Source organism: Megachile rotundata, chromosome 8 (assembly GCF_050947335.1).
Source record: "Megachile rotundata isolate GNS110a chromosome 8, iyMegRotu1, whole genome shotgun sequence".
In the NCBI taxonomy this organism is placed as follows: Eukaryota; Metazoa; Arthropoda; class Insecta; order Hymenoptera; family Megachilidae; genus Megachile; species Megachile rotundata.
The window spans coordinates 18,304,648-18,331,603 of record NC_134990.1 but is presented as its reverse complement, the minus strand read 5'-3'; the positions used below and the strand labels follow the sequence as shown (position 1 = coordinate 18,331,603).

At 36.4% G+C, this 26,956-nt stretch overlaps 5 protein-coding genes across 8 annotated transcripts; 3 read left to right on the top strand and 2 right to left on the bottom strand.

Moving 5' to 3' along the window:
• Positions 1-7,850: 7,850 nt before the first annotated feature.
• sl (small wing phospholipase C gamma 1) lies at positions 7,851-14,414 on the top strand. 2 transcript variants are annotated; one of them, XM_076535109.1, is made up of 19 exons: positions 7,851-8,124; positions 8,187-8,336; positions 8,413-8,551; positions 8,633-8,795; positions 8,849-9,174; positions 9,262-9,468; positions 9,549-9,981; positions 10,055-10,366; positions 10,458-10,639; positions 10,728-10,905; positions 10,967-11,032; positions 11,101-11,292; positions 11,403-11,624; positions 11,699-11,905; positions 11,988-12,369; positions 12,446-12,585; positions 12,664-12,771; positions 12,866-12,941; positions 13,017-14,414. In XM_076535109.1, the coding sequence occupies exons 1-18, from the start codon at positions 7,950-7,952 to the stop codon at positions 12,884-12,886; spliced, it is 3,603 nt and encodes a 1,200-aa protein (XP_076391224.1). In that variant the 5' UTR covers positions 7,851-7,949; the 3' UTR covers positions 12,887-12,941; positions 13,017-14,414. The 2 variants fall into 2 exon arrangements, with proteins under 2 accessions (XP_076391224.1, XP_012152464.1); XM_012297074.2 differs by having other exon boundaries at positions 7,852-8,124; positions 8,861-9,174.
• Fer2LCH (ferritin 2 light chain) lies at positions 14,288-16,054 on the bottom strand. 3 transcript variants are annotated; one of them, XM_003708277.3, is made up of 4 exons: positions 15,907-16,054; positions 15,267-15,374; positions 14,911-15,188; positions 14,288-14,812 (listed from the first exon to the last, which is right to left on the bottom strand). In XM_003708277.3, the coding sequence occupies exons 2-4, from the start codon at positions 15,367-15,369 to the stop codon at positions 14,522-14,524; spliced, it is 672 nt and encodes a 223-aa protein (XP_003708325.1). In that variant the 5' UTR covers positions 15,370-15,374; positions 15,907-16,054; the 3' UTR covers positions 14,288-14,521. The 3 variants fall into 3 exon arrangements, with proteins under 3 accessions (XP_003708325.1, XP_076391277.1, XP_076391276.1); XM_076535162.1 differs by having other exon boundaries at positions 15,911-16,046; XM_076535161.1 differs by lacking the exon at positions 15,907-16,054 and adding an exon at positions 15,547-15,666.
• On the bottom strand, positions 15,907-26,873 carry smid (nuclear valosin-containing protein-like smid). Its single transcript, XM_003708308.3, has 11 exons — positions 26,494-26,873; positions 26,039-26,260; positions 25,722-25,973; positions 25,221-25,574; positions 24,911-25,130; positions 24,555-24,837; positions 24,002-24,461; positions 23,709-23,876; positions 23,286-23,612; positions 22,976-23,200; positions 15,907-22,911 (listed from the first exon to the last, which is right to left on the bottom strand). Exons 1-11 carry the CDS (start codon positions 26,674-26,676, stop codon positions 22,786-22,788), a joined length of 2,820 nt encoding a protein of 939 aa, XP_003708356.2. The 5' UTR covers positions 26,677-26,873; the 3' UTR covers positions 15,907-22,785.
• Positions 16,111-19,214, top strand: Fer1HCH (ferritin 1 heavy chain). The gene is made up of 5 exons (XM_003708292.3): positions 16,111-16,364; positions 18,129-18,247; positions 18,318-18,479; positions 18,579-18,719; positions 18,807-19,214. Exons 1-5 carry the CDS (start codon positions 16,295-16,297, stop codon positions 18,960-18,962), a joined length of 648 nt encoding a protein of 215 aa, XP_003708340.1. The 5' UTR covers positions 16,111-16,294; the 3' UTR covers positions 18,963-19,214.
• Positions 20,313-22,210, top strand: LOC100877266 (aurora kinase C). The gene is made up of 3 exons (XM_003708299.3): positions 20,313-20,854; positions 20,996-21,521; positions 21,603-22,210. The coding sequence occupies exons 1-3, from the start codon at positions 20,313-20,315 to the stop codon at positions 21,699-21,701; spliced, it is 1,167 nt and encodes a 388-aa protein (XP_003708347.1). The 3' UTR covers positions 21,702-22,210.
• Positions 26,874-26,956: the final 83 nt, after the last annotated feature.

Here is a 26,956-nt window from a genome sequence, read left to right as displayed (position 1 = left end):
CTAACCTAACCTAACCTAACCTAACCTAACCTAACCTAACCTAACCTAACCTAACCTAACCTAACCTAACCTAACCTAACCTAACCTAACCTAACCTAACCTAACCTAACCTAACCTAACCTAACCTAACCTAACCTAACCTAACCTAACCTAACCTAACCTAACCTAACCTAACCTAACCTAACCTAACCTAACCTAACCTAACCTAACCTAACCTAACCTAACCTAACCTAACCTAACCTAACCTAACCTAACCTAACCTAACCTAACCTAACCTAACCTAACCTAACCTAACCTAACCTAACCTAACCTAACCTAACCTAACCTAACCTAACCTAACCTAACCTAACCTAACCTAACCTAACCTAACCTAACCTAACCTAACCTAACCTAACCTAACCTAACCTAACCTAACCTAACCTAACCTAACCTAACCTAACCTAACCTAACCTAACCTAACCTAACCTAACCTAACCTAACCTAACCTAACCTAACCTAACCTAACCTAACCTAACCTAACCTAACCTAACCTAACCTAACCTAACCTAACCTAACCTAACCTAACCTAACCTAACCTAACCTAACCTAACCTAACCTAACCTAACCTAACCTAACCTAACCTAACCTAACCTAACCTAACCTAACCTAACCTAACCTAACCTAACCTAACCTAACCTAACCTAACCTAACCTAACCTAACCTAACCTAACCTAACCTAACCTAACCTAACCTAACCTAACCTAACCTAACCTAACCTAACCTAACCTAACCTAACCTAACCTAACCTAACCTAACCTAACCTAACCTAACCTAACCTAACCTAACCTAACCTAACCTAACCTAACCTAACCTAACCTAACCTAACCTAACCTAACCTAACCTAACCTAACCTAACCTAACCTAACCTAACCTAACCTAACCTAACCTAACCTAACCTAACCTAACCTAACCTAACCTAACCTAACCTAACCTAACCTAACCTAACCTAACCTAACCTAACCTAACCTAACCTAACCTAACCTAACCTAACCTAACCTAACCTAACCTAACCTAACCTAACCTAACCTAACCTAACCTAACCTAACCTAACCTAACCTAACCTAACCTAACCTAACCTAACCTAACCTAACCTAACCTAACCTAACCTAACCTAACCTAACCTAACCTAACCTAACCTAACCTAACCTAACCTAACCTAACCTAACCTAACCTAACCTAACCTAACCTAACCTAACCTAACCTAACCTAACCTAACCTAACCTAACCTAACCTAACCTAACCTAACCTAACCTAACCTAACCTAACCTAACCTAACCTAACCTAACCTAACCTAACCTAACCTAACCTAACCTAACCTAACCTAACCTAACCTAACCTAACCTAACCTAACCTAACCTAACCTAACCTAACCTAACCTAACCTAACCTAACCTAACCTAACCTAACCTAACCTAACCTAACCTAACCTAACCTAACCTAACCTAACCTAACCTAACCTAACCTAACCTAACCTAACCTAACCTAACCTAACCTAACCTAACCTAACCTAACCTAACCTAACCTAACCTAACCTAACCTAACCTAACCTAACCTAACCTAACCTAACCTAACCTAACCTAACCTAACCTAACCTAACCTAACCTAACCTAACCTAACCTAACCTAACCTAACCTAACCTAACCTAACCTAACCTAACCTAACCTAACCTAACCTAACCTAACCTAACCTAACCTAACCTAACCTAACCTAACCTAACCTAACCTAACCTAACCTAACCTAACCTAACCTAACCTAACCTAACCTAACCTAACCTAACCTAACCTAACCTAACCTAACCTAACCTAACCTAACCTAACCTAACCTAACCTAACCTAACCTAACCTAACCTAACCTAACCTAACCTAACCTAACCTAACCTAACCTAACCTAACCTAACCTAACCTAACCTAACCTAACCTAACCTAACCTAACCTAACCTAACCTAACCTAACCTAACCTAACCTAACCTAACCTAACCTAACCTAACCTAACCTAACCTAACCTAACCTAACCTAACCTAACCTAACCTAACCTAACCTAACCTAACCTAACCTAACCTAACCTAACCTAACCTAACCTAACCTAACCTAACCTAACCTAACCTAACCTAACCTAACCTAACCTAACCTAACCTAACCTAACCTAACCTAACCTAACCTAACCTAACCTAACCTAACCTAACCTAACCTAACCTAACCTAACCTAACCTAACCTAACCTAACCTAACCTAACCTAACCTAACCTAACCTAACCTAACCTAACCTAACCTAACCTAACCTAACCTAACCTAACCTAACCTAACCTAACCTAACCTAACCTAACCTAACCTAACCTAACCTAACCTAACCTAACCTAACCTAACCTAACCTAACCTAACCTAACCTAACCTAACCTAACCTAACCTAACCTAACCTAACCTAACCTAACCTAACCTAACCTAACCTAACCTAACCTAACCTAACCTAACCTAACCTAACCTAACCTAACCTAACCTAACCTAACCTAACCTAACCTAACCTAACCTAACCTAACCTAACCTAACCTAACCTAACCTAACCTAACCTAACCTAACCTAACCTAACCTAACCTAACCTAACCTAACCTAACCTAACCTAACCTAACCTAACCTAACCTAACCTAACCTAACCTAACCTAACCTAACCTAACCTAACCTAACCTAACCTAACCTAACCTAACCTAACCTAACCTAACCTAACCTAACCTAACCTAACCTAACCTAACCTAACCTAACCTAACCTAACCTAACCTAACCTAACCTAACCTAACCTAACCTAACCTAACCTAACCTAACCTAACCTAACCTAACCTAACCTAACCTAACCTAACCTAACCTAACCTAACCTAACCTAACCTAACCTAACCTAACCTAACCTAACCTAACCTAACCTAACCTAACCTAACCTAACCTAACCTAACCTAACCTAACCTAACCTAACCTAACCTAACCTAACCTAACCTAACCTAACCTAACCTAACCTAACCTAACCTAACCTAACCTAACCTAACCTAACCTAACCTAACCTAACCTAACCTAACCTAACCTAACCTAACCTAACCTAACCTAACCTAACCTAACCTAACCTAACCTAACCTAACCTAACCTAACCTAACCTAACCTAACCTAACCTAACCTAACCTAACCTAACCTAACCTAACCTAACCTAACCTAACCTAACCTAACCTAACCTAACCTAACCTAACCTAACCTAACCTAACCTAACCTAACCTAACCTAACCTAACCTAACCTAACCTAACCTAACCTAACCTAACCTAACCTAACCTAACCTAACCTAACCTAACCTAACCTAACCTAACCTAACCTAACCTAACCTAACCTAACCTAACCTAACCTAACCTAACCTAACCTAACCTAACCTAACCTAACCTAACCTAACCTAACCTAACCTAACCTAACCTAACCTAACCTAACCTAACCTAACCTAACCTAACCTAACCTAACCTAACCTAACCTAACCTAACCTAACCTAACCTAACCTAACCTAACCTAACCTAACCTAACCTAACCTAACCTAACCTAACCTAACCTAACCTAACCTAACCTAACCTAACCTAACCTAACCTAACCTAACCTAACCTAACCTAACCTAACCTAACCTAACCTAACCTAACCTAACCTAACCTAACCTAACCTAACCTAACCTAACCTAACCTAACCTAACCTAACCTAACCTAACCTAACCTAACCTAACCTAACCTAACCTAACCTAACCTAACCTAACCTAACCTAACCTAACCTAACCTAACCTAACCTAACCTAACCTAACCTAACCTAACCTAACCTAACCTAACCTAACCTAACCTAACCTAACCTAACCTAACCTAACCTAACCTAACCTAACCTAACCTAACCTAACCTAACCTAACCTAACCTAACCTAACCTAACCTAACCTAACCTAACCTAACCTAACCTAACCTAACCTAACCTAACCTAACCTAACCTAACCTAACCTAACCTAACCTAACCTAACCTAACCTAACCTAACCTAACCTAACCTAACCTAACCTAACCTAACCTAACCTAACCTAACCTAACCTAACCTAACCTAACCTAACCTAACCTAACCTAACCTAACCTAACCTAACCTAACCTAACCTAACCTAACCTAACCTAACCTAACCTAACCTAACCTAACCTAACCTAACCTAACCTAACCTAACCTAACCTAACCTAACCTAACCTAACCTAACCTAACCTAACCTAACCTAACCTAACCTAACCTAACCTAACCTAACCTAACCTAACCTAACCTAACCTAACCTAACCTAACCTAACCTAACCTAACCTAACCTAACCTAACCTAACCTAACCTAACCTAACCTAACCTAACCTAACCTAACCTAACCTAACCTAACCTAACCTAACCTAACCTAACCTAACCTAACCTAACCTAACCTAACCTAACCTAACCTAACCTAACCTAACCTAACCTAACCTAACCTAACCTAACCTAACCTAACCTAACCTAACCTAACCTAACCTAACCTAACCTAACCTAACCTAACCTAACCTAACCTAACCTAACCTAACCTAACCTAACCTAACCTAACCTAACCTAACCTAACCTAACCTAACCTAACCTAACCTAACCTAACCTAACCTAACCTAACCTAACCTAACCTAACCTAACCTAACCTAACCTAACCTAACCTAACCTAACCTAACCTAACCTAACCTAACCTAACCTAACCTAACCTAACCTAACCTAACCTAACCTAACCTAACCTAACCTAACCTAACCTAACCTAACCTAACCTAACCTAACCTAACCTAACCTAACCTAACCTAACCTAACCTAACCTAACCTAACCTAACCTAACCTAACCTAACCTAACCTAACCTAACCTAACCTAACCTAACCTAACCTAACCTAACCTAACCTAACCTAACACAAACAAACTTCGGAAGTTGGTTAGGTGTATATTAAATAAGCTTAAGGTGATCTAACCTTCCGAGGTAAAGCTTAATGTGACCTAACCTTTGGAGTAATACCTTAATGTACTCACCATATACCGCTATTCCACAAGGTTAGGTGTATCCAATAGGTTGCACTCACTATTCCACTCTCACTACTCCACTAGGTTAGGTATCCGATAGGTTGCACTCACTATTCCACTTGTACACTATACCACTAGGTTAGGTATCCAATAGGTTGCACTCACTGTTCCACTTGTACACTGTTCCACTAGGTTAGGTATTACACCAGGTTACTTCACAAATTGACGCTGACTATATAACCTGTCTTAATAACCTAACTCGTATGGAATACCCCTATTCCACTAGGTTTGTTTATTAAAACAGGTTACCCTCTACTAACCCCCCCCCTATAGTCCCCCCCCTGCTGGGACCGCCCTGCCCCGCCCCTGGCCACGCCCCTTCCCCCCCCCCTCCCGCGGATCGCCCCCGCTCCGCCCCCTCGATTCTCGCCCCTCCCCCTGCAGGTGGCTCCGCCCAGTGGGCGTAGCCCCGCCCACCGGGGGTGGGGGGAGCGAGCGGCAGCAGCACCCCCTCCTCTCGATTGCTTTCCCCTTGCCCCACCCAGGTTCCCCAGGGGATACCCACCCTAACCCCAGCAAAGCTGGGAGCCACCCGCCGAAAAGGCGGAAAACTGAGGGTGCCGGTCCGAGCGAGCTTTCTATATTGATAAAGCGCGGACCATGGAGAAGAGCCCAAGGCGCGTTCACAGCGATGCGTTCGAAGCGCGGACCATGGAGAGCGGCCGAAGGTGCGTTCACGACGTTGCGTATGCCCTTTCACATCGATGAATCGCCGTCGAAAGCTGTGGCTATAGAGCATAACCAATTCCCGTCCTCGTTCGCGTGGTGTTCTCGAAGCTTTTAATGTTTTCTGCGCGTTCGTTTGCTTTAACGGTGGGATAATCGTTTGGAAACGAGTTCGATGTATTCGGCAGCGTTCCGAAGTTGGCAACAGTGAAATACCGGTTCACGTCGATGCGTTGGAGGCGCGGACCAATCAGAGGTGGCGAGGAGCCGTTCACATCGGTGCGTATACCTGTTCACATCGATGCTTTTGCCCCGTTCACATCGGTGCTTTGTCCCCTTCACATTGATGCTTTTACCGCTTCACATTTATGCTTAGGCCCCTTCACATTCATGCTTATGCCCTGTTAACATTAATGCTTTTACCAGTTCACATTAATGCTTAGGCCAGTTCACGTCGATGCTCGTACCTACTCGCTTTGCCTTCGCTTTGTTTTATTGCGGCTAAAGCAATTTGTTCGTACTTTTCTTTGCTTTTTGCACGCTTTTGCAGTTTCTCTTTGCTTCTTTCGACGTATCTTTGCATTTCCTGCGATTCTGTCTTTGCTTTTTCGATGTTGGTAGTTCCGAGACACTGTTCACGTCGATGCGAGGACCAATGAGGCACGCCGAGGTGCCTTTCACTTTGGTGCGTACACCCGTTCACATCGGCTTCTCTTCGTTGCGATGCGGCGAGAACGATTGCTTTTCTTCGTTGTCTTTGCTTTTTCGAGGCTTTTGCAATTGGTCTTCGCGTTTTTTGAACGTTTCTTCGCATTTCCTGCGATTTTGTCATTGCTTTTTTCGATGTTGGCACTTCCTGAACACTACTTCGCGTCGTTGCGTTTTCGGCGCGGACCAATGACAGACGTCGAGGTGCCTTTCACATCGGTGCGTTTGCCCCGTTCACATCGAGGCGTACACCCATTCACATTTCGCTCGTTTCGTTAAAATGCGGATAAATTGATTTCTTTTCTTCCTTTTTGTCGCTTCTTATTCGTTTTCTTTGCTTTCTGAAAGCTTTCGCGACTCGTCTTCGCGTTTTTCGACGTTTCTTCGCATTTCGTGCGATTTTTCGTTGCTTCGTCGATGTTGGCAGCATCGAGAGACACCTTCAGGTCCACGCGTTCGGGCGCGGACCAATCGGAGGCGTCGAGGTGCCGTTCACATCGTTGCCTATACTCGTTCACATCGATGCTTCGGCCCCGTGCACATCGACGCGTACACCCGTTCACATTGGCTTCGTTTCGTTGTAACAACGGTAAATCGAGTTCTATTCTTTGTTTCTGTCGCTCTCTGTTCGTTCTCTTTCGTTCCTCGAAGCTTTTCGATGTTTCTTTCGGCTTTTGCGAGGTCTTTTCGTTTTTTCTTCGTGTTCTTTGTTTTCTTTTTCGAGGTTGGCTATTGCGAATGGCGGCGACGCGTCTCGCAGGTTGGCAGCATCGAGAGAGAACCCTTCGCGTCGATTGGTTCGGGCGCGGACCAATCAGGGACGCCGAGGTGCCGTTCACATCGGTGCGTGTGCCCGTTCACATTGCTGCTTTCGCCTGTTCACATCGATGCTTGTACCCGTTCACATCGATGTATATAGCGATTCACGTTTCCTTCGTTTCGTTAAAATACCGCTAAATCGATTCCTTTTCTGCTTTTTTTATCGATTATTGTTTTCTTTTCTTTGATTTTCATAGACTTTTCGGAATTTCCTTGGCTTCTTCGAGGTCTTTTCGAATTTTCTTCGCATTTTTTATTTTAGAAGGTGGCTGTTCCGAATCGCGGCGATTGTGTCTTTCTCATTGGCCGGTATTTACGTTTTCAGGTTGGCGCTTCCGCGAACTAATCGCTTCCGGTTCAGTTATCATGTTGGCGATCCTTCGCTGCTCTAATACTCAACGGGTGGCGATACTGCGATAATGACGAATGACCTTCTTGATGTCAGGTGTTCTGTGGGCAAGTGCAGTTGGCAGTGTTGGATACCGTCAAACTTTCGAGTTGGCGCTACTGCCGTTGACACCCATCTACTTTTCATTCCTTTCGTGACTATTTTGTGTCGCGTATTCTGATTACACAGTCGATAAGTTGGCACCGCTATAATTACGCGACATAACCTAAAATGAATCCTATTATACCCGAAATGGAAATTATTATTTCTTTATTGGAAAGAGGCACCGTTGTTACGAAATTCTTTTCGAGAAAGAGACCCGAGAAGAAAACTCTTATGATCAGAAGGGAGACTAGACAAATCGTATGGTCGAGAAGTCCTACCTTTAGGCCTTTCGATGGTTCAGGTAACCTTATCGCTTTACTGTTATTATCACCTAATACTACTGTCGCTGTCATATTTTTTTAGTGGAAATTAGAGAAATCAAAGAGATCAAAGTAGGCAAGCACTCCAAGGATTTCGAAAAGTGGCCAGAAGATGCTAAAAGAATCGAAAATCTCAGATGCTTCGTCGTCTATTACGGTTCAGAATTTAGACTCAAAACTCTATCGATTTCTGGTAAACATATATTTATTTTTTGTCCGTTTCTCTTGTTCCTTTCTATTCGGCGTAACAACAGAAAATAATTTTTTAGCCCTCAGCGAAAAGGAATGCGATCTTTGGGTTAAAGGATTACGTCGTTTACTTCGAGACACTGTAACGGCTCCCTATCCTTTACGAGTTGAAAGATGGCTAAGAAAAGAGTTTTACGCTATGGAAAACTCCAGAGAAACGTATATATTCTTCTTTTACGCTAACCTATGTACGTGCTTATCCTTCGTTAGGTTACATTTTATACGTTACCATTTTTACAGAGTTACTTTGAAAGATATCAAAGCGTTTTTGCCTAGAATCAATTGTAAAATACCTACGAACAAACTTAGAGAATTTTTTCAAGAAATCGATAACGGAAACAGGAACGAACTAGGTTTCGACGATTTCGTTCTACTTTATCGTAAACTTATGTTCGATCAAAACGTGAGTAACGCGATTACGTTTATTCTTTGCGTAATCACGATTATCCTCGATAGATAAATTTCCAGAATCTTACGGATTGGAATAAATTACTTCGTTACTCGAAAAATGGACAAATCGTTACCGTACGAGATTTCCAAAATTTTCTCGTCGACGAAGAACAAGATCCATTGGGAAACAACGACGTCGAGGTTTCCTCTTTTATCAGAGATTATTTACAAGATCCTCAAAGGGACGTGCAAGAACCGCATTTTACTTTTTCCGAATTTATCGATTTTCTCTTTTCCAAACAAAATTCTCTTTGGGATTCCAAATATTCTAGAATATATCAAGACATGACTAAACCGATGTCTCGCTATTGGATAGCTTCCTCCCATAACACGTAAACGTTTACATGATCTAACTTCGAATGTTAACCTCGCGTTACTTCTTTTTCCAAACAACTGAAGAACAAAAAAAAAAATTGCAGATATCTTATGGGAGATCAAATTAGCAGCGAAAGCAGTTGTCAAGCTTACGTTCGCGCCTTAAGAGCTGGATGCAGATGCATAGAACTCGATTGTTGGGATGGTCCAGATGGAATGCCGTTCATTTTTCATGGTCATACGCTTACTACCAAAATTAAATTTTTAGATGTCGTTAAAACCATTAAAGATCACGCTTTTGCCACTTCCGAGTACGTATTATTTTCTATTAACTCCTTTCGTTCTTACGAACTTTTCGCGTATTAATACTCTTGTATCTTAATAAATACAGCTATCCTGTCATACTGTCCATTGAGGATAATTGTACTCTCCCTCAACAACGCAAAATGGCTGTTACCATGCAAGAAGTCTTCGGTGATATGTTACTGGTTCAACCTATCGATAAGAATGAAACCGCTTTGCCCTCTCCGAATGCCTTGAGGAGAAAAATTATATTGAAACACAAGAAATTACCCGACGGTGTCGACGAAACCTCTTTTCTCGTTAGAAACGATGACAATCGACAAGAGATGGATCTTCGAAATACCGTTAAAAACGGTATTCTTTATCTCGAAGATCCCGTCGACAGAGAATGGAATCCGCATTTTTTCGTATTGACTCAACAAAAATTATTTTACACCGACACCTTTTCCAGAACCCAAGAGACCGAACACGACGACGACGACGACGACGACGAAGAAGGTGCTACACGACGACCAACCGACGTACGTATAACCTAATGTACCGAACATATTTTATAATTACTTTTTTTTTTTACGACTCCTGCATTATAATTAGGGAGTTCCCAACGATGAGCTACATTTCGGAGAAAAATGGTTTCACGGCAAATTAGCCAGAGGAAGAGAGGAAGCCGAAGAATTACTAAGGCGTTACTCTCATCTCGGCGATGGAACGTTCTTGGTCAGACAATGCGTCACGTTCGTAGGCGATTATTGTCTATCCTTTTGGCGCAAAGGCAAAGTAAATCATTGTCGTATCAAACTCAAGCAAGAAATGGGTCAAACGCGATATTATCTTATCGATACCAATTGTTTCGACAGTTTGTACAGTTTGATTACGCACTATCGTAATCATCCTTTGAGAAGTCAAGTTAGTATTTAATTTTTTACGTTCGTTGTCGGATTTTCTTTTTTCTTTTTTCTTTTCTCTCTCTTAATTCGATTGTCGATCTAATGAACAGGAATTTTTAATCACTCTTCAAGAACCTGTACCGCAACCGAATAAACACGAAGAAAAAGAATGGTGGCACGCCGATTGTACCCGTACTTTAGCGGAGGAAATGTTAAAACGGATACCTTCCGATGGAGCATTTTTAGTAAGACCCAGCGAGAAAGAAACCAATTCTTACGCTATATCTTTTCGGTAATACTCCCTTTTAAATACTATTCTCGAAATACGTCGACGACGACGACGACGACGACTACCTCTCGCCGATTCTTTTTCCTTTCAGAGCAGAGAGGAAAATAAAGCATTGTAGAATCAAATTGGAAGGACGACTTTACACGATCGGTAGTATACAGTTCGAAAGTTTGGTCGAATTAATTAATTATTACGAAAGGCATCCGTTGTACAAAAAGATCAAATTGAGTCATCCGGTCAATCAAGATGTTATCAGAAGAATGGGATTGGTACGTAATGTATTTTTTTCCCCGAGAAACGTTGCGATATATAACTCCGTCGCTTTTTAAGGACGTGGACGATGGTTCTGTTTACGGTATTCCCGGTTACATGGATCCTACTAGTTTTGCATCCAAAGTGAGTAACGAAATGTCACCTAACCTAACGAATTCTATCTTCTCTATCTTTTCTATCTTTCCTCCAAGGTAACCGTCAAAGCTATATACGATTACAAAGCCAGAAGAGACGACGAATTGACCTTGGTTAAACACGCTATAATAACGAACGTACATCGTCAAAGCGGTGGATGGTGGCGAGGAGATTATGGTGGTAAAAAACAACATTGGTTTCCTGCCAGTTACGTCGAAGAAATAGAACCGCAAGATAATCAATCGGATGTAAGGCTCTTTTCTTCCACTTTTTTTTGTTTTTTTTTTTTGTTTTTTTTTTTCCTCCCTATAAATCCTCTGCTATTTATTTATTTATTTATTTAACGTTTACGTCTCAGTCGACCGATTCCATGATGTTCGGTAGTCTACAAAAAGGATCCTTGGATATCATGGGCGCGGTTGTCGAATTGAGGGTAGGTGGTAGACCCGGATTAGAATGGATATTGAGGATACAAAATCCTAGCATGTGTTCGGTCTTCGAGGTAGCGACGTCTTCCAAGGATACGGCGTTGGAATGGATGTCCAGCATCAAAGAAACCGCGCAAAATGCTAGCGTTAGGGTACAAAACATATACGATTTCTTTTACCGATAGTGTCGAATATCAAATATATTTACATCGATTTCGTTTCCAAGGAAAATCAACACAAGGAAATGGAACGAGCATGGAGAATAGCGAAAGAAATGTCCAATTTAATAGTTTATTGCAGATCTGTTGCGTTTAATATCGAAAGAGTAAGAACCAAAGGTTTTATATTTAACGAGATGAGTAGCTTTCCCGAGACAAAAGCTGAGAAACTTATGTGTCAACAAGAAACTAAGTTTTTCGTCAAATATCATCAGGTACAAATTTTTTATTTTTTTTTCCTATCGGTAATGGTTCGGATCTTTACTACGATATATTAACGATTTGCATTTCGGTTAGGTTCAATTCAGTAGAGTGTATCCGAAAGGACAACGCATCGATTCCTCGAATTATAATCCGGTGCCGATGTGGAATTCTGGTTGTCAAATGGTAGCGTTAAATTATCAAACTGGCGATAAATCCATGCAACTTAATCAAGCAAAATTTAGCGAAAACGGCAACTGTGGTTACATCTTGAAACCCGATTTTATGTTTAGAGATGATTTCGATCCTTACGATAGAACTTGCTTGTACGGAATAGAATCGCTTACCTTTGCTATCAAAGTTATCGGTGCGAGGCATTTAATCAGATCGGGTAGAGGAATAGCTAGTCCTTTCGTCGAAATTGAAATTATAGGAGCGGACTTCGATTCCGGTACAAAATTGACCACCAAGACGATCCGTAAGTAACTTCTATATCACGATCCCGCTTATACGCTCTTTCTTACGTACAAAGATAATTGTAATTTTAATTACAGCCGATAACGGATTTAATCCTATGTGGAACGAGTCTTGCGAATTCGAAATTATCAATCCGTACTTCGCGTTTATTAGATTCGTAGTGCAAGACGAAGATATGTTCGGCGATAGCAATTTTATTGGACAAGCTACGTTTCCTGTACGTAATCGACCAAAAATTATTACTTCCAAATTCTTAATTACCTATAGTCTCTTTGAAACGGATTTCTATATTTAGGTTCGATGTTTGCGACCAGGATATAGAAGTGTACCGTTAAAAAATAATTTTAGCGAAGATCTCGAACTCGCGTCGTTATTGATTCACCTTCGCGTAACATCTTCCGAAGTAAATAAATTATTTTATTATTTTTTTTTCTTTCTAATCTTCTTTTTTTCTTATCGAATACGTATTTTAATATCGTAAATATCAACTCTTGCAGCCACGTCAGCACGGTTTATAAAAACCAATGTTCGTTTACTAGCGAATTTCTCGAACGTTTAAAGGATCGTGCAAAGGTAAGGAATCAAAAAAAAAAAAAATAAAAAAAAAGTATGTTTCCATACCGTGTAATCTAAACTTTATTCTTTTAGATGGTTGTTCGATGTGTAAATACCGTCGATAGATGAAATATTTAATTCGGAATATCGAGTGAAACGTCGCTATAGAAGACTGGTTATTTATGACAATTATACTTTACAAATTGAACTTGGTGGTTATTGAAAAAAAAAAGAAAAAAAAAAAATATGCTCATCTTTGTAAACGATAATATAGAAATAATGTATCGTTGCGCGTAATTATAAAGAAGAAATCGTTACAGTATTAAATAAATAGTAGGGACGGGGGGTTAGATTAAGCAAGATGTTTAAAATAAAAGATGCAATAATTTTGTTACGAAAACTAAATTATTATTAAAGTACGGTAATGTCTCCAGATTTTATAAAATCGCTGTAAATAACATATTTTTATTATTCTACTAGATTTTTCGATTTGCTTCGATCACTTACGTCGAAAAACTCAATTATAATCAATATCGTTTTATATGTAAACATATTTTTAATCCGTACGATTTATTTTCGTGAAAACGATATTTCATTTCGACCGAATCAACTTGCATCGTGTGCTTCGATATTTTAAACAATATGTTTATGTTAATAGTATTTATTTGTCGCTTCGAAGACTATGATTTTTTTACTTTAATATCGAAAAATTTATTCGTCGTAAATTCGGATATAAGTATGTTTAAAAGGTTCATAAAACCAAGCATTGATTGACGAAATAGTAAAAAGAAGAAAACAAATAAAATATTGTGATTTAAATTTTTATAATTATTTGCAAATATAATTTCTTCCTCGTAAAATTCATATATGTATCGTACTTCTTTTTTTTTTGTAATCATTATTATTCGTACACTTTTTTTTTATATTTACAAATAGAATTATTATAAGTTATTCGTTTAGAATAAGTGTTTAGTGTCAGGTACAATCTTATACGTTACGTTAGGCATATTACTTATCGTTTCTGACACGTATTAATTTATTCCGATTGTAACGAATTTTAATAAATCCACTAAATGAAATACTACTTTACATTTAAGGAACAACGCCTATCTAACGCGCTTTTCGTCTTAATAGATTACGTATGTACGTTATCGATGCATTTTTTTTCACTTTTGTAAAATACGTAACGCGAAATATGACATTCTCTTTGTGTCGTGACGTGGTATAATATATCCAGTATCCGGTAGAAACGTAAGGAAAGCTATATTCCGGAAAATTGTAATTGTACGAAGAAGAGGCGAGCACTGCCCGAGTAATAATTTTAAACGAAATCGCTCGATGCGAGGATTAAAAGAAATAATAAATAAAGTATATACTTTATTGAATGAAACATGTCGAAAAATTAACACATGTGTATATATATATATATATCTCGGTAATTCTAAATGCAGATATTTGCTGCGCAACTAAAAAAGAAAGAAAAAAAAAGAATATACTTTGTAATGAACGGACCTTACTGATACGGAGAATTTTCGATAGACAGATATAATAAGTATAAAATTTTGTTTCGTATCTTTGTAATTTTGATTATGAACAATTTATAGAGTTTTCTTAAGAAATTCGTCGAACAAAAATATCGATACGGATGGATCGCGTACGGTTAATAACTTCTTCATATCGCTCGTGTAGCCTGCCAAATCTCGTACGCGTTCGGCATGTGATTCCAAGAATTGTTCTTCGATGTAATGAGCAACAGCAGGATCGTGTTTGTTGTTGGGCTGTGCTTGAGCATGTACGTGCAACGCTTCGTTCGCGAGCTGTTTTTGAGTGTCGAGCGCCTTAGCTAAACTGGTCAGTTCGTTCAGTTCTAGTACTCTGCTTTCCTTCGTCTGAAATAAATCCAGCGGGTATCGTCGATTAGCATCGCCGTTTAAACGATCCAAAAATGCAAATATTTTTTAAAATTATAAAATCTTAAGTCACGTACTTGACTCTTGAAACGTGGCAACTGATTGAAGTTCATTCTTCCGCCTCGTTTAGCTATATATTTGATTATATCGATTGCGTCCTCCCACATTTTATCCGAATATTTACGGTATAATCCTTTGAATCCTTCCCGTTGATTTTCATAATTTCCAAAATAACTGGACATTAATAAAAATTCGAAACTGGATTCGATATTAGCAGTTGCATAAGATTGGAGGTCGACTTGAAGCTTGTCGATGGCTCCATATTTCGCGTTACAGTTTGGTACTAGTGCACCTTCTAGAAAAACCGATACGTTTAGTAAGCCGTACATTTAAATGACTAATATATTTGTAGAATATCCAATTTCTGTTATACCATTCGCCGTTGGTCTTGTGCTGCAAGCACCTTCCACGTCTGTATAGCAAAATTCAGCGGAGACCGCTGCCAGGAGAATAGACGATACAGCGAAGAACAACATATTTTCTGAAATTTCATGCGATTAAAGTATGAATAATGTGTACAATTTGTTCTACACAGGAATTTTCCAAATTCGCGGGAAACAAAATTTAATATCAATATTATTTACAAGCGTTGACTAGGAAAATTAATTTGTACGATTAACAGATTTAAATATAGTTCCTGTACAAAGACGTACGTATAAATCGATAATAATTTGAAGATAAAGAAAAGAGACGGTCCTGTAACGAGTACAAATTGATACTGACGGGATATAACCTATGATCGAAAATAAATGCGAATTCGAGTGTAATCTTTAAACGTCGCAGAGTCTATATCGAGAAAAATTTATGCCGTCCGTAGATATCAGATATTGCATAGTGGTATTCTCGTCGTTAGCAGGAAATGCGCAGTATCTCGATTGTAAAATCGAAAATAATAAAAATACCACGATATATATATATATGTATATTATCGTGCCGACTTTATCTCTTATTTATACATTCGAATGTAAGTAATTGTACAGTTACGAAATTTCAATGATCCAAATCACACGTACCTACTCGTGAACGATGTGCTCGTTTAAAAGGAAGCAACGTGAATACTCTCGCTTCGACGTTCTTCCAACAATGAACATCGAACAACACCGTTCGTTGGTACTTTTCACACAGTCATAGTCAGCTGATAGGTTGTACGCATGCGCGGTAGAAAAGGAATAGAAAATTCCAGTTCCTCCCCGTCGATTAAAATACGAATGGTACGCATTTGTTGGTCAATTATTAAATGATCGATGGCCGTACATCGTGTTTAGTTCACGCACGTTCTCTTATCTAACTTTATTATAAGGCAGCCTTCTATACCAGTGCGTATAAAGGTTGCTTCCGAAACAGACAAACAAGAAGTATAGTCGCGATTTCTTAAATTATAGCCTCTGAAAGTAATCAACGATGAAGCTGCTTTGCGTTTTTCTCGTCGCTTTCCTTTCCATCAACGGATCATTAGGAGATGGACTTAAGTGTAAGTCTATCATTTGTTTCGTAATACTTTCAATATATTTTAACGATAACATTGATAAAAACATTAAGTGAGGTTAACGTGTTTCCTTAACGAATATCCCCCATTGTCCCATATTCTTTCCATTGTCTTCGAAGAAAGTATTTTCAATTTACCGAAAACAACAATTATACAGATATGATAGTTTTGTTAATGTCGACGAATACCGTCAAAATTATTTATAATTCCGTATTATGCGTGTGAACATTATTGTCTACGATCTACACGTTTCTTAAATACATACATCTATTATATATGTTTTAACGAGTAAAGTTAGAATTTAAACATTCAATGACCTTAATAGCGAATGTTAGTTACCTATTGGTACAAGCGCGGTAAAATTTTCATCTATGTCGCTTCGATGCTATAATTTGTATAGAATGTTTTGGTATATGGGAAAATTTAGCCTTTTAAAATAATTGCATTAAGTTTCGCCAGTCATTCCAATCGTATCAAAGTCTTTTCTATTTTGTCATCAAGTTGATAACTCATACTTTGAGTTTATTAGTCATGTTATGATTTCATAGTTTTCCTTATGTTGTTAATACCGTTTATAGAACTTATCAGAAATTTGTCATACCAGAAATTGTGCAAGCGATCCAACATATGATGCAATCTTTTTAACAATGTCATTATTTAATTTCATTGTTCTTACCATTCAGTTAAATTGTTTATCTTTATTATTATTATTAGACATAATTGGATTTTGCAATAACACATTCCTAATTGTTTAACCATATTTCTCCTTTCAAAAGTTTTATATATATTGCATGATATACGTTATATAAATATTTTATTTGTAACGATAGTCGTTATTTTAAGTCGTTGATTGAAAATTTTATACTTTATATTTTAATAATATATTAGGTTAAGTTTCACCAGCTAGAATTTAAAAGAGCTTCGGCCTAAAGTAGAATTTATTCGGTACAAACTACTGTGATTATAGAATGTGTTAATTATTGGATATTGTTGACAATCTTATTTGCACAGCGATAACATTTGATAAGCTTTACGTGACAACGTAAACGTATTGATTGCTGCATGTTCTAAAGTCCACATTGAGTATGAGTGTGTTGTACATTGTTCTGAGAGGTCTGATAATTTAATCAAAACTACTTTATGTCGTTGATTTCCTGTTTCATTGTCGCGAAGTAGTTTTTGTTTCGATTTCAAACTATGAAAATTAATATAACGTTGTCTTTGTCCAGCCCCTTTTAACGTTACTATTATTATTTTGCCAAGTATTAAACAACCAATAATGATTTGTATTAATATTTATTTCTATGCATTAATTTAATGTATATAATATAATTTATAAAGTATGTATATTCTAAATGGAGCATTGCATAAACGTTTTACGTTTCAGTGTCCTATATTATAAAGGAATTAAAGATAACGCGAAGCATAAGTTGTTAATAAATGATAAAATGTTGATCGATACGATCTACGTAGAGATACATGTTTTCGTAATTAGAGAAGATACGGGTGTATCTTATCTGCAATGACACATTTTCATTGTGACTAATAATTTAGGACCATTATTATATTACTTATTTATAGTTCCAATAATTCTTGAAAATATGATGCTACGTCGTTTAATATACTTATGATATTATTAACGAAACATCTTGTTACAATTTGTAAATAAACTTAAAAATTATTCTCCCGTAAGATTATATTTCAATATTGTTTCCGAGAATAAATTTTATTATGTACTTCTATTCGTAGGTACACTTAAGCCTGCGGATATACCAAAAAAATGGCTGGACATGGTTGAACCGTGCACTAAAATTTTGGAATCGCAAGTGAAAGTAGAAATTGAAGCTGCTATGACTTATTTAGCTATGGTAATTATAATTGTTACTATTTTTTATTTATAATAATATATTCATCGAAACTTATTTTGTTTCATCATAGGGTGCTCACTTTGCCCGTGATTCGGTTAACCGTCCTGGATTTAGTAAATTCTTTTTCGAAGCAGCCAAGGAAGAAAGAGAACATGCGATCAAAATTATCGAATACTTATTAATGCGCGGTCAATTGACGAAAGATGTTGGTGAACTTTTGAAATTCCCATTGGTACGTATTGAAAGCTGTAGTAAAACTTCGATTCGGAGTTATTTGTTGCGTAACTTCCGACGTATCGGGAATTTTTAAATATTGGAATATCGTATTCAGATGCCACGGCGTGAAGATTGGACGAGCGGTCTCGATGCTCTCACGTATGCTCTTAATTTAGAAGCAGAAGTCACTAATAAAATTCGTGATATTATCATAACGTGCGAAAACCCCAAACCCAGCCATTTCAATGATTATCACGTAAGTCGTATTAAAAAAATTGTTCATAAACGTAGTAATTAGTAGTATTTTATATCCTTCATATTTCATTCGTTCATTTTATTTCAGTTGGTAGATTACTTTACTGGAGACTTTTTGGATGAACAGTACAAAGGTCAACGTGATCTAGCTGGAAAAGCCTCAACATTGGGTAAAATGATGGCTACGCATGGAGAATTAGGAGAATTTTTATTCGATAAAAAACTTTTGAACAATGAACTTTAATTTCTACTCGATCGTCGATATTGTTTCTACAAATGTATATGATATAATGGCCATATTTAGGATTTAAAAATATATATAACTTAGTTTGATTTAATCTTAAGTGAATATAAAAAAGAATATAAATTTTGTTTTATATAGAATATTTTTCTAAATATGGTCTGTAATATAGATATACGAACCCTGTTTACAAATGTTTGTTAAACTATAATAAGTATATTACTCTAACCAAATAAATAAATATTTTAAGATTCATATTCAAAATGCATATTATTCGATCTATCACATTTGGTACATTAAGATGTGTAAGAAGTTTATAATGCAATAATGTAATATGTATATATATTATTATAATTAAGCAAATAATAAATACAAAACATTTGAAGTTTTTATACGAGCTTAAAAATAAATTTTAATTTTCATAAAAAATCTAAATTGTTTACATTTATTCTAAGATTGTGCGTACATGTACACGTAATTATTTCAACGTGTTTTGAATAATCTACTGGTTTCGATTGTGGGATAGGTGGCGGTGTACGTTGAATTCAAAATTTTTCTTTAGAGTTTTCTATCTTGAATATATACTCCGATGCGATGCGGTTGTTTACTATTGGTGTACAAGATCGGCGGACTTTTTTCACGCATGCGTCGCGTAAGTGATCTCAGCGAAGTAGGTGTACGATTAAAAAGGTGTACCTTTAACGTATAGTTCTATAACAAATTTTTACGATTCAAAAGAGTACATACAATATACATGCGCGTAAATATTAATATTGATCTACGAAAAATTTTTAAATCGTTCGATTTGTTTTGAATTTGTTCATTCGCACTCGTAGTATTACCGCGTTACGTTCGCTGGATAATAGATACGCCGTTGCGATCGGTCGCGCATGCACAAAATAATACGGCTCGTTACGAAACAGTGTTTGCTGCAGCCAATCAGAAGGAAACGAATAAATTCGTTATTTTGAAATTGGTGTTGGCACGAACGACATTGTAGAATTTGTAAATATATAATTTGTTTTCAAAGTAAGTCCGTTATTTACTAATATCGAAGCTAAGTAAATTATACTGCTACAGAGGAAAAATGTCTGCTTGCATAGACTGATTTTGAATTGTGAAAATCGAGTTTTAAGCCATCTAGATTTAAAGGGTTGCATTTTGTTATATGCAGTTATTATTTGTAAGTATAAAAATATGTTCAGACTAATTGTGTTTATAAAAATTTGTTGATTTACGTTATCTTTAACGGAATTGTATATAATTTCATTTTCAAGCAGAGCGACCAAATAAGGTTTAATAAATACTTTTTGTTTTTGAATCTTTATTTTTCTTGTAGATATTATTTCAGCGATGCTAAAGAACGAAAAAACTACTCTTCAAACACGAGTAACTGCACAAATGGAAAATAATCTTAAACAGTTAAAAATATCAAAAGTCAATCCTGCATTATCTGAAAATGTATTCAAAATCAAGGAAAATTTGAGTACCGTGAAAGATGATCAGTCTAATACTTATTTGACCGGTTGTACCAAATACAAAGAAAATAAGGAACAAATATCTACAGAACTAATTATGTCTGCATCTTCTGAAACGGTAGAATCTAAACAAAATAAAATTGATGACGAAGGTGATAAGGAAAATGCTTGTACAAAGAAGATAGACACTGACAAAAATAACGAAAAAAATAAAAATCAAAATGATAAAAAATGGGTATTAACTGACTTTGATATTGGTCGTCCTTTAGGAAAAGGAAAATTTGGAAATGTTTATTTAGCTAGAGAAAAAAAATCAAAATTTATTATCGCTATGAAAGTATTATTTAAAGCACAGATACAGAAAGCGGATGTAGAACACCAAGTTAGAAGGGAAATAGAAATTCAAACGCATTTAAGGTAAAATTTTATTCGTTTGAAAAATTTCTAAGATAAATATGAAGTTTCTTTCTTGTAAAGATCTTAAAAACATGTTAGTGACACAAATGCTTATTGTTGGATAATAAAATAAATTTAAATAATTAACAATTTTTTACATAGGCATCCAAATATTTTAAAAATGTACGGATACTTTCACGACGATAAAAGAATATATTTAATTTTGGAGTATGCCCCAAATGGCGAATTATTCAAAGAATTAAATGCCCAACCTGAGAAACGTTTCGACGAAGTCAGGACAGCAACGTATATATCTCAATTGGCGGATGCTTTGAAATATTGTCACAGTAAAAAAGTGATACATCGTGATATTAAACCTGAAAATTTGTTACTTGGAATAAAGGGTGAATTGAAAATGGCAGATTTTGGATGGTCCGTTCATGCACCTTCTTCCAGAAGAAATACTCTGTGTGGTACTTTAGACTATTTACCACCCGAAATGGTGGCTGGAAAAACGCACGATCACACGGTAGATTTATGGGGACTCGGTGTTCTATGTTACGAATGTCTGGTCGGTAGTCCTCCGTTCTTAGCTAAAACTTACGAAGAAACGTATACGAAAATTAAGAAAGCGAAATACAAATTTCCAGACTTTGTTAGCGATGGTGCTAGAAATCTAATATCTCAGGTGAGTTAGTTTTACTTATTAAACCGATGTTCGGTTCTATCACAATTATTGATTCTTTTTTATTTCTTTTTTTTTTTCTAGTTACTAGTAGTTGATCCAAACAAAAGGTTACCTTTAGAGGATGTTCTGAAACATCCCTGGATTGTTCAAAATCGAACAACGAAACCACATGTACAGTGACAAAATAATTCATTTATATCGTAAAGTAAATGTTATATCATCGATTTTATAAAGCAACGACGTTTCGTTAGAATAATAAACATATAAAATAAAAAAAAGGGGGGCGGGGGGAAGAAGAAAAAGAAAAATAGAAAAAAAAATTATAGTCGTTTTTTACATCGTTCATATCATCCTATTATATATAAAACAATTTAGACTGGATCTGGATTTTATGACTTGTATTTTATTATACAGATAATTATTGTTCAATGGATATTAAGTTTTTTAAACGTAGCCTTAACGTGATCGAAAGTTGAAATTTATTATATCGTATAGTTATTATAAAGTCAAGTTTTCATTTATTTTTTACGACCTAACTTATTTGAATTAATTTAAAATATGGACGGTGCAGGTGTTTCATAGTTATTTTACTAATTATCAAGGTTTGGAGCAGAAATGTGTGCTGTATTAGAAAATTGTGTATATATTAAGTATTTTTTAATGTTAATAAAACATTTATAAATGATAAATGATGAATTATACATTTGCGCGATTAAAGACCTGCGTTATATAGTAAATGTACGTGTATAACTTAATGTAAACGAAATAACAGAAAATTTTTATAAACGGATAAAAAGTAACTATGCTATATTTGTTGGCAAGGATTAATATCGATATACGAATACATCTAATTCGCGTTAGAAAAAGAACTATAGTTTTATTATATGTAATTTGCACATGAAACTAGTGTGACTTGATTAGGAATTATTTAAATTACACGACGACAATACATTCAACGTAAATTTTATTTAACTTTATAAAAATGTTATAAACATATATCTCTATGGAAAAGTTACTAAAACAATTTTGATATTTCAGATTATTTAATTGTTCAAATATAAGAATCAACTGAAATTTTAGCGTTTAGTTTTCGAAATAAATCAAAATACGATATTACATTTTATTTTAGAATATTAGGGATAACCGTTTCAATTATAAAAATAAAGTTAAACCATACGGCATGTATTTTTCTGTCCGGTCTAGTCAGATCCAAAGTGTACTTTTGAATTGGAAGATTTTTACATACTTATTAAATATTTTTATTTCACGTTTCCATGGGTTCCATAACGACGTCCACTATAGGCGTATCTACTGGAGTTTCCATTGGGGTATCGTCTAATTTTTTTTTTATCGAATATAGTTTCTTCAGTTTCTCGTAATGTTTAATATCCTACGATTTGTAATTTGCGTTCATGAGTCGGATAATAATAATAATTATTATTAAAAGAGCTTACCTTTTCTTGCACGGACGGTCTGATTTTATCGAATGCGCTCAAGATATGTCGCATAGAGATTTCTGGTTGTCCCGAATAATGCATATCCATTAAATCTCTTAATGCCTCGATTCCAGCTTCTCTAATCAAAGCTGCCAAATCTGCGCCAGTATAACCATCGCACTTACTGTTATATCCTATTTCTTCAAGATTTACATCCACCGCTAATTTTGGTTTAGTTGCATTCTGTGCGAATACAAGTTTGTTCGTAATTTGAAAGATTATTGAAAGTAACGTTCGCTTATCGATCATACTCTTTTTGATAAAATACCTTTGTTAATGCTCTTAAAATATCGACACGATCCGCGGATGTAGGCAAATCAACGTATAAAATTTTATCCAATCTTCCTGGTCTTAACACGGCTGGATCAATGATATCGGGTCGATTACTTGCAGCCATCAAAAATACTCCTTGTCGTCCTTCGACTCCATCCATTTCGGTAAGCATTTGGTTCACGACGCGCGAGGTCGCGGAGTTATCACCTTCCGATCTTCTAGGGCATAACGCGTCTAATTCGTCAAAAAATATAACGCACGGTGCAGAATTTCTTGCTCTGATAAAACACTGTCGAACTGCTTTTTCACTTTCGCCGACGTACTGAAATGAGACAGAACGAAATGTATAATGCTTCTTTTGTGACATAGAAAAATATTTACGTTCGAAAGGTAGAAAATCAGTAACAAATATCATTACCATATTTAACAGTTCTGGCCCTTTAACGGAAATAAAATTAATACCCGCTTCGTTCGCGATAGCTTTAGCTAACAATGTTTTTCCGCAACCGGGCGGACCACATAATAATACTCCAGTAGGTGTCGTTAATCCTAAGGCTGTAAAATGTTCAGAATGTCGAACTGGAGCCTAGAATGTCGAACACAACAGAAAAAGAAGAGAAAGCAAAAATAAAGCATCTACCATATGTTTTAAACGACGTATACTGATTTGGTCAGATTATTTTAGTATCTCGTGAGTACGAATCTACTTACGAGTATAGTCATTTGCAATTCCTCTCTGATATCTCTTAAAGAACCGACATCGTCCCACGTAACGTCAGGTACAGTCGCGAAACCTTCTCTTTTCGCAGATGGCTGTATTATACGAAGCGCGGCTTCAAAATCGCTATGTTCGATACACAAGCTTGAAAGTCGTTCTGACGGAATCGGTGGATCGTTGCGTAACCAAGTGAGTAACCCTGTTAAATCGGGAGATTTTGAATTTTCTTGCGTTACGTCCATCTCCAACGGTGTTTGCAGATTATCTGGATTACTCGTCTTGTCTAATTTAGGAACATCATTTTGATCTGAGGTAGATGGTTCGATTGTTGGTTCTTCAACTAGATTGCCAGAATTTTCAAAATTTTGTGATTCTTTATCGGTGTCGTTAGTAACTTCCGATGTTTCCGGCGATTTATTATCTGGCACGGACCTATTTAAATCTTCGAGTATTCTGAAAATAAAAAAATGTAATTTTAAAAATTACATTTAATTACATCGAAACGCATCTTTGCAATATCTTTAAATAAGTTCAAACAACGATTACCTATCTACAGCTGCCATGGCTGCTTCCCTAATTAACGCAACTAAATCAGCACCAACAAAACCAGGTGTAAGCGAAGCAATCGTAGATAAACTAACATTAGGGGCAAGTGCCACTTTTTCCGTATGTACGGCTAAAATTTTTGCTCTAGCGTCCCTATCGGGTATCCCAAGGCAAACTTCATGATCGAACCGACCAGCTCTTCTCAACGCTGGATCTAACGAATCAGGTCGATTCGTTGCTCCGAGTACTAATACCCTAATACCGTTCTCTTTCAGACTCAGTTCTATTCGATAAAATATATTACTTGTATCGCAACACTGAACTGACAATTAACGTAATTTTATATAATACTGTACCATCCAAACACGACAGTAACTGCGCTACGATTCTTCTCTCCATTTCTCTTTGAGCCGTAGCTCTGTGTGGTGCTACAGCATCGATTTCATCTAGAAAAATTACACAGGGTGCAAGTGCAAGTGCCTGTTCGAAGAGCTCTCGAATTCTTGCCTCACTTTCCCCTGATACACCAGCCACTAGTTCAGGTGCTGCTACCTTTAATAAGGGTATTCCTAATTCCTATACGCGTAAATTAAATAAACGTTAATATATTTAAATTTCATGATCGTACAGTAAAATACACGTATCGATAATTAAGTTGCATCTTACTCCTGCGATAGCGTACGCTAATAAAGTTTTTCCACATCCGGGTGGACCATGAAGTAAAAATCCTCGTGGTGGTGATATGCCAAGTTGTTTGAAAATTTCTGGATGTTTCATATGTGCAAGTAATTTACATACAGTTTTTAAAACTTTGTCGTTTCCTCCTATGTCTGTAAATGTAACTTTCGGCTCAGAAATAGGTACTCCTTTAGCTTTCTTTGAGAACGTGAATTGAGTATTATCGCTATCTCTATCCCGTTGTCGCTTTCTGTTAACAAGTTCTGTAATTCCTGTTGTAGTTATTGCTGTTGTTCTTGATCTTCTTATTATATCTTTACCTTGTTGTGTTTCTCTTACTGGCTATAAAAATAAAATTGAGTAATGCAATACTTTATACGCGATATAAGTTTTATTGGTATTATTTTATTTTGAATGTCGCTTAAAACGAAGGATATTAAAAAAGTATTCGATTCGAACGTTACGATATAAATGAAAGAATCTTTTTACTATTTTTATATGTTCTTCTTGAGTAGGTTCAGCTTGCTTTGCACAGGAGGATGGACCAGGTTTTTGTTGTAGATTCTTTTCCGTGATCTCGGACTCGTTTGTTTTGTTAGAATTTGATTCTACTTTGCTTACGTCGTCATCGCTGCTAATATCTATAAGTTCTTTATCACTGGAATTTCCATTTTGTTTATTTTGTGACTTTTTATACATTTTTAATAACATACCATCCAACATGGTATTTTGAGGATCTGACTAAAAATGATATATTTTAACATTTACTATTATATACATACCGCTTCGATAATGTAGGCAATTACCTCAACATCGACTTCTTCTTCTTCGTCTTCGTCATCGTAGGCAGGCCAGTCACGAGCACAATATTTCTTTGCAAACCTTTCTGTAAGTTCGTCGTAAGCTTTGCGTACTAGTGCTCTAAATGGACCTCTTTTTTTAATACGATAATCACGATATTTTCTTTGTAAAGCATCTGCCATTTCATTAACATCTATATAGACTTTGTTTTCATTTTCATGCATATACTAAAAAAAAAAAATAGAAATTTTATAATGTTCGAACGGACACAGAAAAATTGTACATGCATGTGCTAGCAAGTGTTTAAAGCTTGTCGATGTGATTAAGAATTAATTAAGATCTTTAATTAAGAATTAACTAAAATTGTTGCATACAGATTGAATGTAAAATATATATGCGAATATTTTATGTATATATATTAATATAGCTAAATAAAAATGTTATGAAATAACCAAATTACCGTTTGTACACGTGAAATTAATAATTGATCACGTAAATATCTATGGGAAGAATCAACTTTGTGTTTGTTATTCATAGTTTTTGATTTATGATCTTCACCGAGTTCTTGTAATGGGATGATATCAATCGAGGAATTTAATTTCCCAACTTTGTGCATTTTTACGATATTTGATGCCATCGACATTTTCGTGTGAATAAAATGATATTAAAATTGTTGTTTCCTTTTTTATTTTCTCACGCGTGCTATCATATGAATATCATACACATTTTTTTTACCACGAGTGCGTCTACGATTTTACAAAACTTCAATTCTTCGCTACAATACAATGCTACAATGAAAAGAAAAAGTATACCATTGAAGCGGGAATAATTTCCCTAGCACGTTGGAAAGCTAGAAATAAAGAATACATATAGAATGGAATACGTGTACACGTATTATTGCAAGTAGGGAGGGTAATAGAAAA